This window comes from Lathyrus oleraceus, chromosome 2 (genome assembly GCF_024323335.1).
Source record: "Lathyrus oleraceus cultivar Zhongwan6 chromosome 2, CAAS_Psat_ZW6_1.0, whole genome shotgun sequence".
Classification (NCBI taxonomy): domain Eukaryota; kingdom Viridiplantae; phylum Streptophyta; class Magnoliopsida; order Fabales; family Fabaceae; genus Lathyrus; species Lathyrus oleraceus.
The window spans coordinates 322,671,760-322,684,639 of NC_066580.1; the positions used below are offsets into that span (position 1 = coordinate 322,671,760).

Here is a 12,880-nt window from a genome sequence, read left to right on the forward strand (position 1 = left end):
AGGTTTCTCCAATATCTGCACTCTCCTAGCAACACCATATAGGCAGCATCCTGATCCCCACCTTCAAGTGCCTGGATTCTAGCATCGGCTCGATCCAAATGATGTTTCAACCGTGTGCAAACTCTTTCTGACTCTTCAGTCTTCAGCTTCTCGCGTTCCAGAGTATCCTTGTATTTTTGAATGGTATTCTCCAGTTCACGAGTACGAATCTCGGAAATCAACCGTGCTTCCCTTTTCATTTCAAGGGTCAGCTCCAGAGTCTTGTTGAGTTTTTGAATCCGGAGTAGAGCTCTATCCAACTCCTCTTCCTTTGATTTGAACACAGATTTAGTGCTATAGAGCGCTTGTCCAAACTTTTCTCTCCTCGCTTCAGACTCTCTGGCTCTTTTGTTGGAGACTTCAAGCTCTTTGTCCTTCTTTTGTTGATCGTCTTTCAAATTCCCATTCTCTATCGAGACTCGGCCAAGCTTGATTCTCAAATCAGCATTTTCCAACTCCAACTCCTTGATACGGGCGTTGAGCTTCTCTACATCTTCGGGTAATATGGGTTCTGGCTCAGGAACCAATGGATAGATAGAAGGATCAAATGGATAAGGGAGTTTAATCATCTGAACCCTCTCTCTAACCCAACAAGTGTAAGGCTCTTGGGCAATGACATTTCTCTTACCCAACTCCTTACCTTTCCTGATAACTGCTTGCCAAGACCTCTTGATCTTTTTCACCATGGGATGATCCGCTTCAACACCATGTAAGATGAAAGGCTCTAGAGCTTCAGCTTTTGGAGGGCCATTCATAGGGTACCCATGCTGCCTTAGAGATAACATGGGGTTATAGTTGATGCAACCCTTGGTTCCTATCAACGGCACATTGGGGAAGTCTCCAATGCTGACAATCACATTCTCGGTTTCCCAATCCCTGATATACCACTTAACATGACTGGAGGTGAGGGAAGCTAACTTCTGGAAGGGCTTGAGTTCCTTCGAGACAAAAGGACCTTCTTCGGGCATATGGGATCTAAACCAAGCATGCAACAACTGTGCACAGCATAAGACGATTCCTCCCTTCTTCTCATGACGATCATGGAGAGTGTAGTAGAGATCTGCCAAGAGGAACGGTACAGGGTTACCAGAGAGGAAAATTCTCACCACCAGGTGGTCCACAAAATGGTCAAAATTTGGGAAGAGAACTATCCCATATACCAACACGGCTAACACAGCATAAAAGGCTTCCCAACTCCCTTCTTTTTCCATCTTTTTGGCCTGATCTTCCAAGAACTTCCTAGAAAAACCACTGAAAGGTCCTTTCACATCCCAATTGTCCACGACTTCAGAAACCTTTAGACCCAAAGCTAAAGCTATCCTCTTGGGAGGAATATCTTCATCGAGCTTAGGAAATGGATTATGATCCTTCAAATTCCGGCCTATGATCCTTTCAACCTCCTCCAAGGTAGGAGCCAATTGGAAGTTAGAAAATGTGAAACAACGTAGGGGTGGATCATAGAACTGAGCAATAGTCACTGTGGTCATCATGTCCATCTTCTCATTCAGGATGTCCAGAATTCTTCCATAGTTTTGTACAAAGCTGTTGAGTTTGAGGGGTGTTACTTTGGCACTCAACTTCTGTAGGCTGGTAAGGTCCACGTTCTTGTATTTGAACTGAAAAGTGCCTCTTCTCTCAGGATTCATCTTGCTAACAAGTCTTGGATTCCTGAAATAATGCGAAACAAACTAAGAGTTTTGCTTTTTATGCGTATGCAATGAATGGATGGATGCAATGTTTTTTTTTTGGATAGGTTCAAAGGTCCGAGGTATGGATAAATTTGATTGCTTTCCCAAACAGGGGTTCTCACCGGGTATGATTTAGGGCTTTGTTACAAAGGATCCCCAGAGTCATTGATTCACAAGAATGTTTGACGCTTACAGGAAATACTTTCCGGTCGTCAACTCCATCAAGGGAATCTATTCTGGGTGAGGTTCTCGTACCGACCCTTACGAAGTATTCACCTCGGAAGTCCGTACTACGCAACCATCGACTGGGTTCTAGACAGGGTACTCAGAGTCATGGATTCAAAAGACTGTTTGACGCTTACGAAAAATACTTTCCGGTCATCAACTCCATCTAGAGAACCTATTCTGAGCGAGGTTCTCGTATCGATTCTTACGAAGTATTCACCTCGGGAATCCATACTACGCAACCATCATTTCTAGTTGGCCAAAGGTTCAATGTTCTAAAAGGTTCTTAGAGTCATGGACCCCTTTGAAACATCGAAGCTTACGAGGTATACACCTCGGGCGACAATATTTGCAAAAGGACCTACTCTAAGTGAGGTTCTCGTACCGACTCTTACGAAGTATACACCTCGGGAGTCCGTACTACTCAACCATCGTCCTATCTTATGTTTTTTTCACTCTAGACTCGGGTGTAGAGTCTTTCCCATATGGTTTGCAATCAAATATCCAAGTACCAATAATCACAATAGAACCAATATTCAACAGATATATCAATATAATAATAAAGATAAATAAAAGCAATAAATAAGGAAAAGCCACACAATTTAAACAAACAAAGGCACACACACGTCCTAACTAGGCTTGACTCACTTAGGGATTGGGTATGATTCCCCAGCAGAGTCGCCATCTGTCGCACCTCGAAAAATGGGGATACGACTTCAAAGCGAAGCGCGATCGCACGCTCGCAATGATGGACTGAACAGAGTCGCCACCGAACTTTATTTATTCCTAAAAAGGAAAGGGGAAATATCGATAAAACCCAAGACAAAATGACAATGATTATTGGTCGTCGCAACCAAATCAGGGTTCGGGAGTCGATTACGCAAGGGGAAGGTATTAGCACCCCTCACGTCCGTTGTACTCAACGGGAACCATTAGGTCAGTTGTGTGCGTTAGTGTTAGTTTGAAATGTTAGGCTTTTCGAATTATTAGGTGGGAAAGAAAGAAAGGATGAGAAGAAAAGTTTTTGGATTTTTAACTAAGGACTAAACCTAAGTTTTTTATTAGTGGGCCTGACAAGATTTACAAATCCTGCTCCTACGTATCTCAAAAGAGAAATCAAGGCTTACGTAGTTCTGGGTAGAAAAATGTTTTGTTTGCTGGTCGATTTTAGCGAAAGCTATATTGTATTAATCGACGGAAACATTGTTTTACCCAAAACAGATGAGGAGTGGACGCATACCACACATCGAACGGATTTATAAATCTACATTCGGAAAAGCGTCATCTATCTCTACTCAACAATCATGGCCGAAACATTGTTTTGCATCACCTTAAGACAATATGTCTTTCATTTATGAAAAAAGGTTTTTGATCAGTCGCACGGCGGCGAGAAAAGAGTTTGATTTTATTGGATTTATTTTGAGTGATGGCGTGAACTTGGATGAGCGAGATATACATCTCGAATCCTAGTCTCAGGAGTGCGTGGTATACACCACGTTCCATTTCCATCTTTATTGAAAGAGGTTAAGATAGGAATTAAGTATTTTGGAATTTGATTGAGAAAGGGTTTGAAGAAACCGCATTGACAATTTTAGACGATGGCGAGAACTTGGATGAGAGAGATATACATCTCGAATCCTAGCCTCAGGAGTGCACGGTATACACCATGTTCCATTTCCATCTTTATTGAAAAAGTGTTAAATAAGAATTAGGTATTTTGAGTTTTGTTGTGAAAATGACTTGACCCTAGATCAAGTAGTGATAGACGTTTAAGAGAAATTTGAATGAATGTTTGAGAGAGCAAAGTGAATGAATTTGGATGATGGCGAGAGCTAGAATTGGCGAGATATACATCTCGAATCCTAGTCTCAGGAGTGCGCGGTATACACCACGTTCCACTTCCATCTCATTGAAAAGGTCTTGAACATGAATTAATATTTTCGAGTTTTTTATTAGAAAAAATGGCTTGACATTGAATCAAGCGTTTGATGAAAGTTTGAAAGAACTGGAATGGAATAGGAGGGAGAAATGACTTGATTTGTTTATTGAGAAAATACTCGACGTTGGATCGAGTCCTTATTTTTGTATTTTTTGGAAATGGTTGGTTTTATTCTTGTGTTAATAGCTAACTAAACAGTCAAGCGAATAAAGAAATAAAACAGTACAAAATTACTACACATCGGGGGAGTGGGGTACATTTTGTCAAATGGGGATTCAAAATCATGAAATAATTAAATCGGGCCCAAACAACAAATAATGCAATGTATGAGTGTAAGTGCAAGAGAACCGGCTCATTGTAAGAAAGCCCAAGAGTAAGCTATGTGAGGTTGATGGCGATGCTTAAAAGCAATCAACTTACAAGGGTATGGAAATGGGCTCGACATTGAATCGAGAAAATGTGATTTTAATAGTTAAAAATGGTTTTGAATGGATGATGAAATTAAAAGAAATCAAATTTGCGCTATTAAACAATAATGAAACTATGAGTATAATAAAAACATAAACATAAAAAAAAATGCTAAAAGAAATAAAATGCTAAAAGAAAAAAAATGCTACATATGTGGGTATTGAACCCACTCCACTAAAGACCTAGAAACTACCCTCTCTCCACTAGGCCATTCATGACTAATTATTATTTACAACAACAACTTGGATATATAAATCAAGATAGATTAAAAATTAGGATTAAAATAAAAACTAATAAAAAAGAAATCTGTTGGACTACCATAATTAAACCCAGCCGCTTGGCTGTTGGGTTTTTCAATGGGGTATAAGTTGAAAATATAAAAACAATTATTAACTAAGACCTAGGAATTTTAAACGTGTTTTTAATGGTTTATTCTGTTTAAAATAAATTAAAAGAAAAAACAATGGGAATAGTGTAACAGATCTCCCTCAACCTCACTTCTCTCTCACACTCTCAACAAATCTCGCCTTCCTCAATCTCACGAATCTCTCTCAATCACTCTCAGCAAAACTCTCTCAATCGCTCTCAACCTCACTTAAATCACTCTCAACGAACTCGCCTTCCTCAATCTCTCTCACTTCTCACGACCTCTAACCCAAAGACGCAACAGAACGGAGATTTAGAGGAAAAACAAACTGGTGCTCACCTTTGGCGGTGATTCGGCGGCTCAGGTAACTATTCAATCCTCTCCCTTCGTCTCTTCCAACACTGATTTTTGCTTTTATTTTGGGATTAGGGTTTTTCGTTTTTGAAACTTTTTCGCCGTTAATTTCCCTTTTTTTCTTTTCACACTGATCCGCTCTCTCCTATTTATGTTCTGTAAATTAGGGTTTCAATTGGTGTCTTTGGTGTTCCAGAAGAGTATCTCTGCAAACTACTTTGGATGTACTCAAAATCGAATTGCCCTGTTTGATGCTAAACTTGAAAATGATATTCTGAACTCGTGCTTTCTTCTTCATTTTTGTCTCTATTCCATTTTGGGATTTTTCGAATTTTAACACTTAGTAATTATTTTGTGTTACTGCAGTGAAATTTGGAGCAAAAGCTTCTTCAAAGTAATTGAAGTTCCATCAGATTTCTTCAAGTCGGTGGATAAAACAACTTCTTGACTAATCTTTGACAACTTTTTATCCGATGGATCAGCTTTGTCTTTGGGTTTTTTTTTTGCTGACTATAGGATTCATTGGCATATCCTTAGACGTCTCATGGCAAGCGTTTTGCGCTAAGCATACTAAAAAGTTAGTTTTCCAAACTGCAAGATAACCCTTTTTTTTTGCTCTGCGGCAGAAACATTATGACATGGCTCAACAGCAGCCACAAGTTGGAAGTTCTTAACCGAAGCCACTGTAACACGGCCTTTGAAGTTTAAGCACCAACATTGCAGTTGTTCATGCCATCTGGGAGACTTGTTTAAGTGTGTTAATGTTTGCAGGTTTATGAAAATGGATTTGATGTGTTTGAACTCTGACTTGTTGAATGTGCATGATGATTGCAGCCTTATCGTAGCAGGTCAATATGTGAAATGGTTTGTGATTCTGATGTAGTATGTATCATATGTTCTGCAGGTCTACTCCAATTGTTTCACTTGGGCACGGAATGTCGCTTGATGAATGTTGACGGTTGTTATGTCCTGCTATGCTGCAAGTGCACATTCATTGGCATGGTTGTGTTGGTGATGCAACATGTTGGATGCCTTGGAGTGTTTCATGCAATTCTTGCAGGTCTGAACTTATGTGCATTGTTCATGTGTTTTGGCTTATGCATTATAGCATCTACATCATGAATATCATATTGCTCATGTACACATGAATTCAAATGGTATTGGTCCACCTATGCATTTCTGACTTGGTGTGCTTGACAATTCATGTTTCTTTGGTTTATATTGCACCTCATTTTGACTTTGGTTTCATTGTATTGGAATAAGTGTAGGTCATGGTTTGCTCTTGTTTTGTTGAGTTCATGTCATGGTTAACATGGTTCCGAATTGTTGATTCACCGAGACAAGAAGCTCATGTATGTTTCGGACAAGTTATTGATTTGTAGTAGACTTCTATCATTTTTCATGGGTGGTAACTGTCCTTGTGTTGCAGGTTTGAAGATTTAAAATCAGAACCTCAACCTGAGCTGGCTGCACTTGGGACCAAACATTTAGAATATTTGGACAATATTCGAGTCATTGTGCCTTTCTGCTTCCCCCCTAGCGACCAATTATGTTTGTTTTCATTTATGTCAACAAGAAGTCTTTTTCTTTGTTCAAAAGGTCCCTGTATGCTTTGATAAATTCCAAACTCTCTTAGAAGATCATGAAGGACAACAAAGTGGTTATTGTAGTAGTAATTTTCTGTGTCACTTGCATTTTTCCTTGCTATTTGCAGGTTTTGCCATCTCTGCGGTCCTGATCCGGTTGTTATGCATTGCAGACCGGCACCAGCATACAACTAGTGGACAATGTTGTTCTGCAGCATGTTGGCTTCCTGAATAGAGCAGAATTTATGATAGGCTCGTGGTTGATTAGATTGATGCATTGCAAACTGGTTTTGGCTCGTAAACGGCTTGTTGAGCATGGCCGTGGTTAGGATTAGTAACTCTGAATTTGGTAGGCGGCAAAGTTGCTAGATTTAGGATTATTTGTGTTAGCTTTTTGTGTGTTGTATCGTCGTGAAGGTTCTATTTTGTGAATTTGAAAATTGGATGTAACAAATGAGAATCCGCTGTAATTTCGGGGATTGCCCAAGGTTGTAGCAGCTTTGAAACGTGAATGTGTTGGTTTGAATTTTGCATTTCGTTTCAAACATTGTAATCAAAGGTCCGTGAAATGACGCAATGGCTTTGGTTTGAATGAGTCATGGTGCGTTTAGAAATGATTTGGATTGAATTTAGTAAATGGAGCTGTGTGAAGTTTGTCCACTTAGGCCATGATGGTAGATGAAACTAACCGCCTGCTTATTATTCTTGTTAAATGGTGTGTGCATGTACGGTCATGGTTTGTAATTATGATGCTTTTACTTGGTGAAATATGGTTTACTATTGTAAAAATAGACGTGCATTTGGGAGAAACATGTATGTATGAATATGGTTTAAATTGGTTCCAAATGGATAATGAAAATGGATGTGGATTTTGGATATAGTTTGAAACAAAAATGGATTTAAAAATAGAGTTGGGTTATTGGATTGGGAAAAATGGATTTAATTGTGGGTTTAAGGAATTTGGATATGGGCTGAAATTTGTAAACTCATGCAGAATTTTTTTATGATAAAAAAAAAAGTGGTTAAATGGCCTACCAACAAATAATACAACCATGGCTAATTAATTGAAACTTCTAAAATTAAATTGACAAAAGGTATTGAGATAATTTCCAAAATTAATCTAATCCTCAAAATCAATTTGAATCTCTGAAGTCAATTTTGGATCAAAATCAAATTGAACTTAGTTCGCTACTCCTAGAATTAATTCGAAAATGATGAAATGATTATGGATACATGATTAAGGATTTGGAGGTTAATGGTTGCCTTTGGTCACGAATGTATGCAAATGAACTTTAGGCCAAGTGCCAAATAAAATGAAAAAATGGAAAAAATTCAGGATCAAAATCGGGGTATGACAATAGTCAACATCAATCATCCAACCCGTACACTCATGATGCCAAATTTAATTACCCGTTTAATTAATTGATTCATTCTGTCTTTTAATCATATTAATACAGAAAATAAACAGCTATCCGATTCATGGTTTCGTAAGTGGCTCTGATACCACTGAAGGAGAATTGTGATCCAAAACGCAGCGAAAATTAAAATTTTCTCCTTTAGAGATCCTTACAAATGGTCAAGATCAGTGATAGAATATTTACCTCTTTGTGACGATTGAAACCTTTGGTGAAGATCTCTTGTGACGATCAAAACCTTTGATGCAGATCCACGGAGTGATCACGAACGTTGAACGATGACAACGTCTCTACTCAGTCCATACGAACAGATTCCTTCAATCTCAGTGCTAGCTGGTACGAATGAAGGCTTTGAGTGAGAGAGAGAGAGAGAGAGAGAGAGAGAGAAAACAAAAATAATGCAACCGCAACTAATGCTTATGCACAAGGGTTCTATTTATAGAACCACTTGTGTGGGCTTCAAGCTAAAAAGCCCACTTAAGTGTATTTTGGTCCATATCTTATAATATTCCCAAAATCACTTAAGCCCATGGTACCTTACCATATTTCGTATTCTACTTAAGTACACCGTACCTTACGATGTTCTACAACTCACTTAAGTGCACTGTACCTTACGGTGTTCCTTAGTTACTCTATCTCTCATCAATCCGTCCTTTGTGTGTGACCCTGTAGGTTTTCGCGACGTTGGCAATTATATTAAATCATGTACTTAACATAATAAACAGTGAGCGGTATCTAGCAACACATCACTGCTACCCAAGACACGAAAATGTCATGTGATCTGACAAATCCTTCTGTGATAATACTTATGTGTATAATTATCCTTTTGCCCTTATGTCTATATTGAACACAAGGCATAGACCGTGTCATGCTTGTCTAGTTCAATATTGGGCCCATAGACATTTATCCTGTTACGCAGGGTGGGAAAATTCCATCTAGGTCACTCATGTCCCTCAACATGCTTCGTGGAGTACCCATCAACTGTCTTTATGGTTATCCAGTTACAGACAATGTTTGATCAGCAATAAAGCACTTGACTCTACATCCAGGGTCCATAGTGGTTTCAGGTCGAAGAGTGGTATACACCATTATCACCATGAGAATAACTTATGACACTTTGCATAACATTCTATATAGTATTCTCATAGCGGGTCAATCCGGTATAAATATTACTCTTAATATTCATACCTATGTTTAAGACTTGATAACTCCTTATCCATGATCCATGAGATGTGATCATCAGTCTATGTACATAATAGTCATAATGCTTTAATGTTATCCCACTTCACAATAAAGCTCGACTACAGATACTTTAAGAATAGTGTCCTTATGTTTAATGTGATCTCATGATTAAGTCATACTTGATACATTAAACGGACTAGCTATTCTAGGGACTTTATTAACAAACATAATAAAGAAAAGGTCTTTTATTATTAATAAATAATTCGATACAAGTACCAAAAGTATTGACCTCTAGGGCTTACACCAACAGATGCATCTTCAGACAGTTTTTTGTTCAAAATGGAGTGGATCTCAGAAAGACATAGATTGGTGTGATTTTCGGTCCGTCTGAAGATGTGTCTCCAGACACATGAAGGACATTTTGGGATTTCCAAAAGTGTGAGCCGCATCCTTAAGGGTGGAAATAGCAACTAGACTTGGATGTGGATCATATGAGAATAACCTGTGACACTACAATGGAGTTGAAATGATGTGGTGTTTTTTTATCAGTAAGATGTATCATTTGTTCATTTTTATAGTATCTTTTCCAATCCCTACTCATCGTCTTTCCAATTTATAAGAGAATAAATTATGGACCTTTAAATATGATTTAATAGTCCATGAGACCAATTTGAAGAGAGAATGTTAGATTGGAAACCAAATTGTTTTATTATTCGTTTTAGTAATAATGATTTTTTATGAACTTGACCTTAACACTAATTGCAAACTATACTTGAATATGAATTATATGGGCTCGACCCATGATACTAAGATGGATTTGAACTGATGTGGTGCTTCATTTACCAGTGGCATGTATCATTTGAACAATACAATAGTATTGCCAAAATCAAGTGTTGTACCAAGATCGAGGCCAAATTTGAATTGTTGGTTATGTTTGTATGTTTTCCTCGATAATTAACCGTAGATAGTGGGATCTCTCGCAACCTATGTATAAACGTCAAAGAGCGAACTTGATATTCCTTTCGTTTCTATCATTTTCTAAACATTTATCTTTCCTTTTCCAACGGTTGTGCTCAACCCATCGTGCATTTGTCCTCTTTATTCTCAATCTTTTGAAGACATTCTTGGAATTACGTTATTCAATCTCCTCGTGTATTAAAAATTATGGGTTTGCGAAGGTAGTAAATTGATTTTCATATTTACTACTTTGTTTATCCTTTGCTAGAACTATTGGTGTGGAAGTCATGGAAAGCTCGAGAGCTGATGATGTTAGTCTAGGGTATGGTACTTCTGGTAGTATTAATCTTAAAGAACTCTTCACGGGATTTGCTTTCCCAACTTTGCCTTTTAACTAACCATGAGCATGTGAGTAACTCCAAACGAAAAAGAAATGCTCAAACTTATATTACGTCACAACGACATTCTTTTGGATGTGACTTAACTTATAATAAGATATGTGTCAGATAGAATTACAATTTGCGTGCTTATACAAAAATATTGACTTTAGCTTTATCAATTTTAAGAAAAAAAATGAGACCAAGATTTAAGTGTGGAAGATAAAATACAATAAAGTAAAAGAAAAGAGTTAGAAATAATACACTATAGTTTCTACTGGTTCGTCCTTAAATCACGTGGCTTATTCCAGTTTCCAAGAATTTTTTCATGAGATTTTCATTATAAGTTTGAACTTTTATCATATGATCAACCCACAATCTCTTTACACCATATTTTTACTTAAGTTGACCTTCTTCATAAACTTAGCTTCTTCTTAGAGGTTTGTTGGATGTAGTCACGATTGGGATATTTTGTGATCAACAAGATGATGACAATTCTCGTGTGTTAGAGAGAATTCCGTAGGGAGTGGGGGCCACTTCATGGTGATCGGCGGGGTCCATATGACTTGCCGAGAACACTTTTATATACTTAAAAAGAAAAGTTGATGATAAAATTTGAATTTTATAGTTTGTAGAGGTGAAGGTATAATTGATAGGGTATGTTGTAAAATTTTCTTTTACATTACAAGCTCTCATTTTTGTTGTGGATAGAAAGACCCGTTTGATTAGACCCAGCCCAGATGACAAACCCCTTGTTCGGCGACTCCTTCGTACCACACTGACTGAGAACACGAAATGGCGGTGTCGTCGAACTGTGTTCGGAAATCTCTCCAAATAGCTTCATCTTCTGCCAAAACCCTAATTTCTCGTCGATCTCCTTTACCTTCATCTTCTTCAAACCCCAATAAATTCAACGCCTCTGCTTCTTCTTTCCAAGCTTCCCCACACAAACGCTCATTCTCCAGCTCCTGGTAAATTTCGTGACACTGAAATTAGATTTATGCATTTCAATTTTCATAAATGCATCTTAATTGAATAATAATTATCATGGTTACTTTTTAGGCTCCCGGTGCAATTGGCTGGTGCACAAGTCTCATTGACGCCATTGCATAGTGCCACTGCTTCTGCATTGTTCACTTCACTCTTGTCTTTGCATAATAACAACTGGGGTTGTCTTTCAGAAGGTATTGTTTTCTTTATTCATTTACATATACAATTAGGCCAAATTGAAGACAAGGTTAACAGAGATGCCAATAGACTGTGTTGAATGATGGAAGAAATTTACAACCACATTTTCCTATCACATTATTGATTCCTAAATTTACATACACAATTAGGGGACTATTGATTGGCTGTGCTACATTGAACTGAGCTGGGGTAATCTAACATAGAGTTCAATAGATATGACAGGATTCTTGCATTTCGAAGTCCTCCGTTATAATGTTGTAATAAAAAAGAATGTGAATGTCTTTATTAGCGTATATACGGCTCCGTCGTGTTGGGTGAATGGGTGTACTAATTTTAAAGAATAGCTGGGGTTATCCCCCTTATCCGTCTGGCTGTACCATTAATTGCAGAACCTAATGATCAAATTAGTGCTACCAAATCACTTGTTGGAAATACCTAAGAAACTTTCATTAATACACAAGAGCCCTAACATTTACTTGATCTTATGACAGGTTTTGCAACAACTTTATAACACAAGGATGATATCTTTGCTTTTAGGCCATCAAGATAGTGTTAGATGCAGGTTTTCTTCCAACACTTGTTCCTAGTTGGTGCTGCCATTAATAATATAATTTGATTCATTTTTCTTTATATACTGAGACTCTCTCGGGTCATTTTGAACTTTCGGTTTTTTTCCGATGGTTAACCTTCAATCTAAGAAATTTTTCATGTAAAATGTATACCAGTTTATCAAGTGATTTTATTTTGCATGAATCTTCGGTTAATTATTTTTATCATGTCTTATATAATCTCCTATTAGTTATTTTTCCTATGGTCCCAAATTATATGGCCTCTTATAAATTGTTTTTGCATGGCACATATCAAACTTCATGATTTGATCATCATGTTTTTAATTCTAAGATTGACGCGTGGCTTGCATGATGGAACCATTGATCTTCTTATTACTGTATTTCACAAGATGCACTGAATTCTCTCAATTTGTCACTCCATTTAATGCTATACTATTATGTTTATATTTTCAAAACTATATAAATTGAGGAAATGAAGAGAAAAAGAAACTTAGATGATTTTTTTCCTGGGGGCAGAAAGACTGCT

The 12,880-nt window shown here is 37.6% G+C and overlaps 1 protein-coding gene across 1 annotated transcript; it reads left to right on the plus strand.

Moving 5' to 3' along the window:
• Positions 1-11,230: 11,230 nt before the first annotated feature.
• On the plus strand, positions 11,231-12,534 carry LOC127119326 (protein NUCLEAR FUSION DEFECTIVE 6, mitochondrial). The gene is made up of 3 exons (XM_051049541.1): positions 11,231-11,568; positions 11,660-11,781; positions 12,277-12,534. The coding sequence occupies exons 1-3, from the start codon at positions 11,393-11,395 to the stop codon at positions 12,294-12,296; spliced, it is 318 nt and encodes a 105-aa protein (XP_050905498.1). The 5' UTR covers positions 11,231-11,392; the 3' UTR covers positions 12,297-12,534.
• Positions 12,535-12,880: the final 346 nt, after the last annotated feature.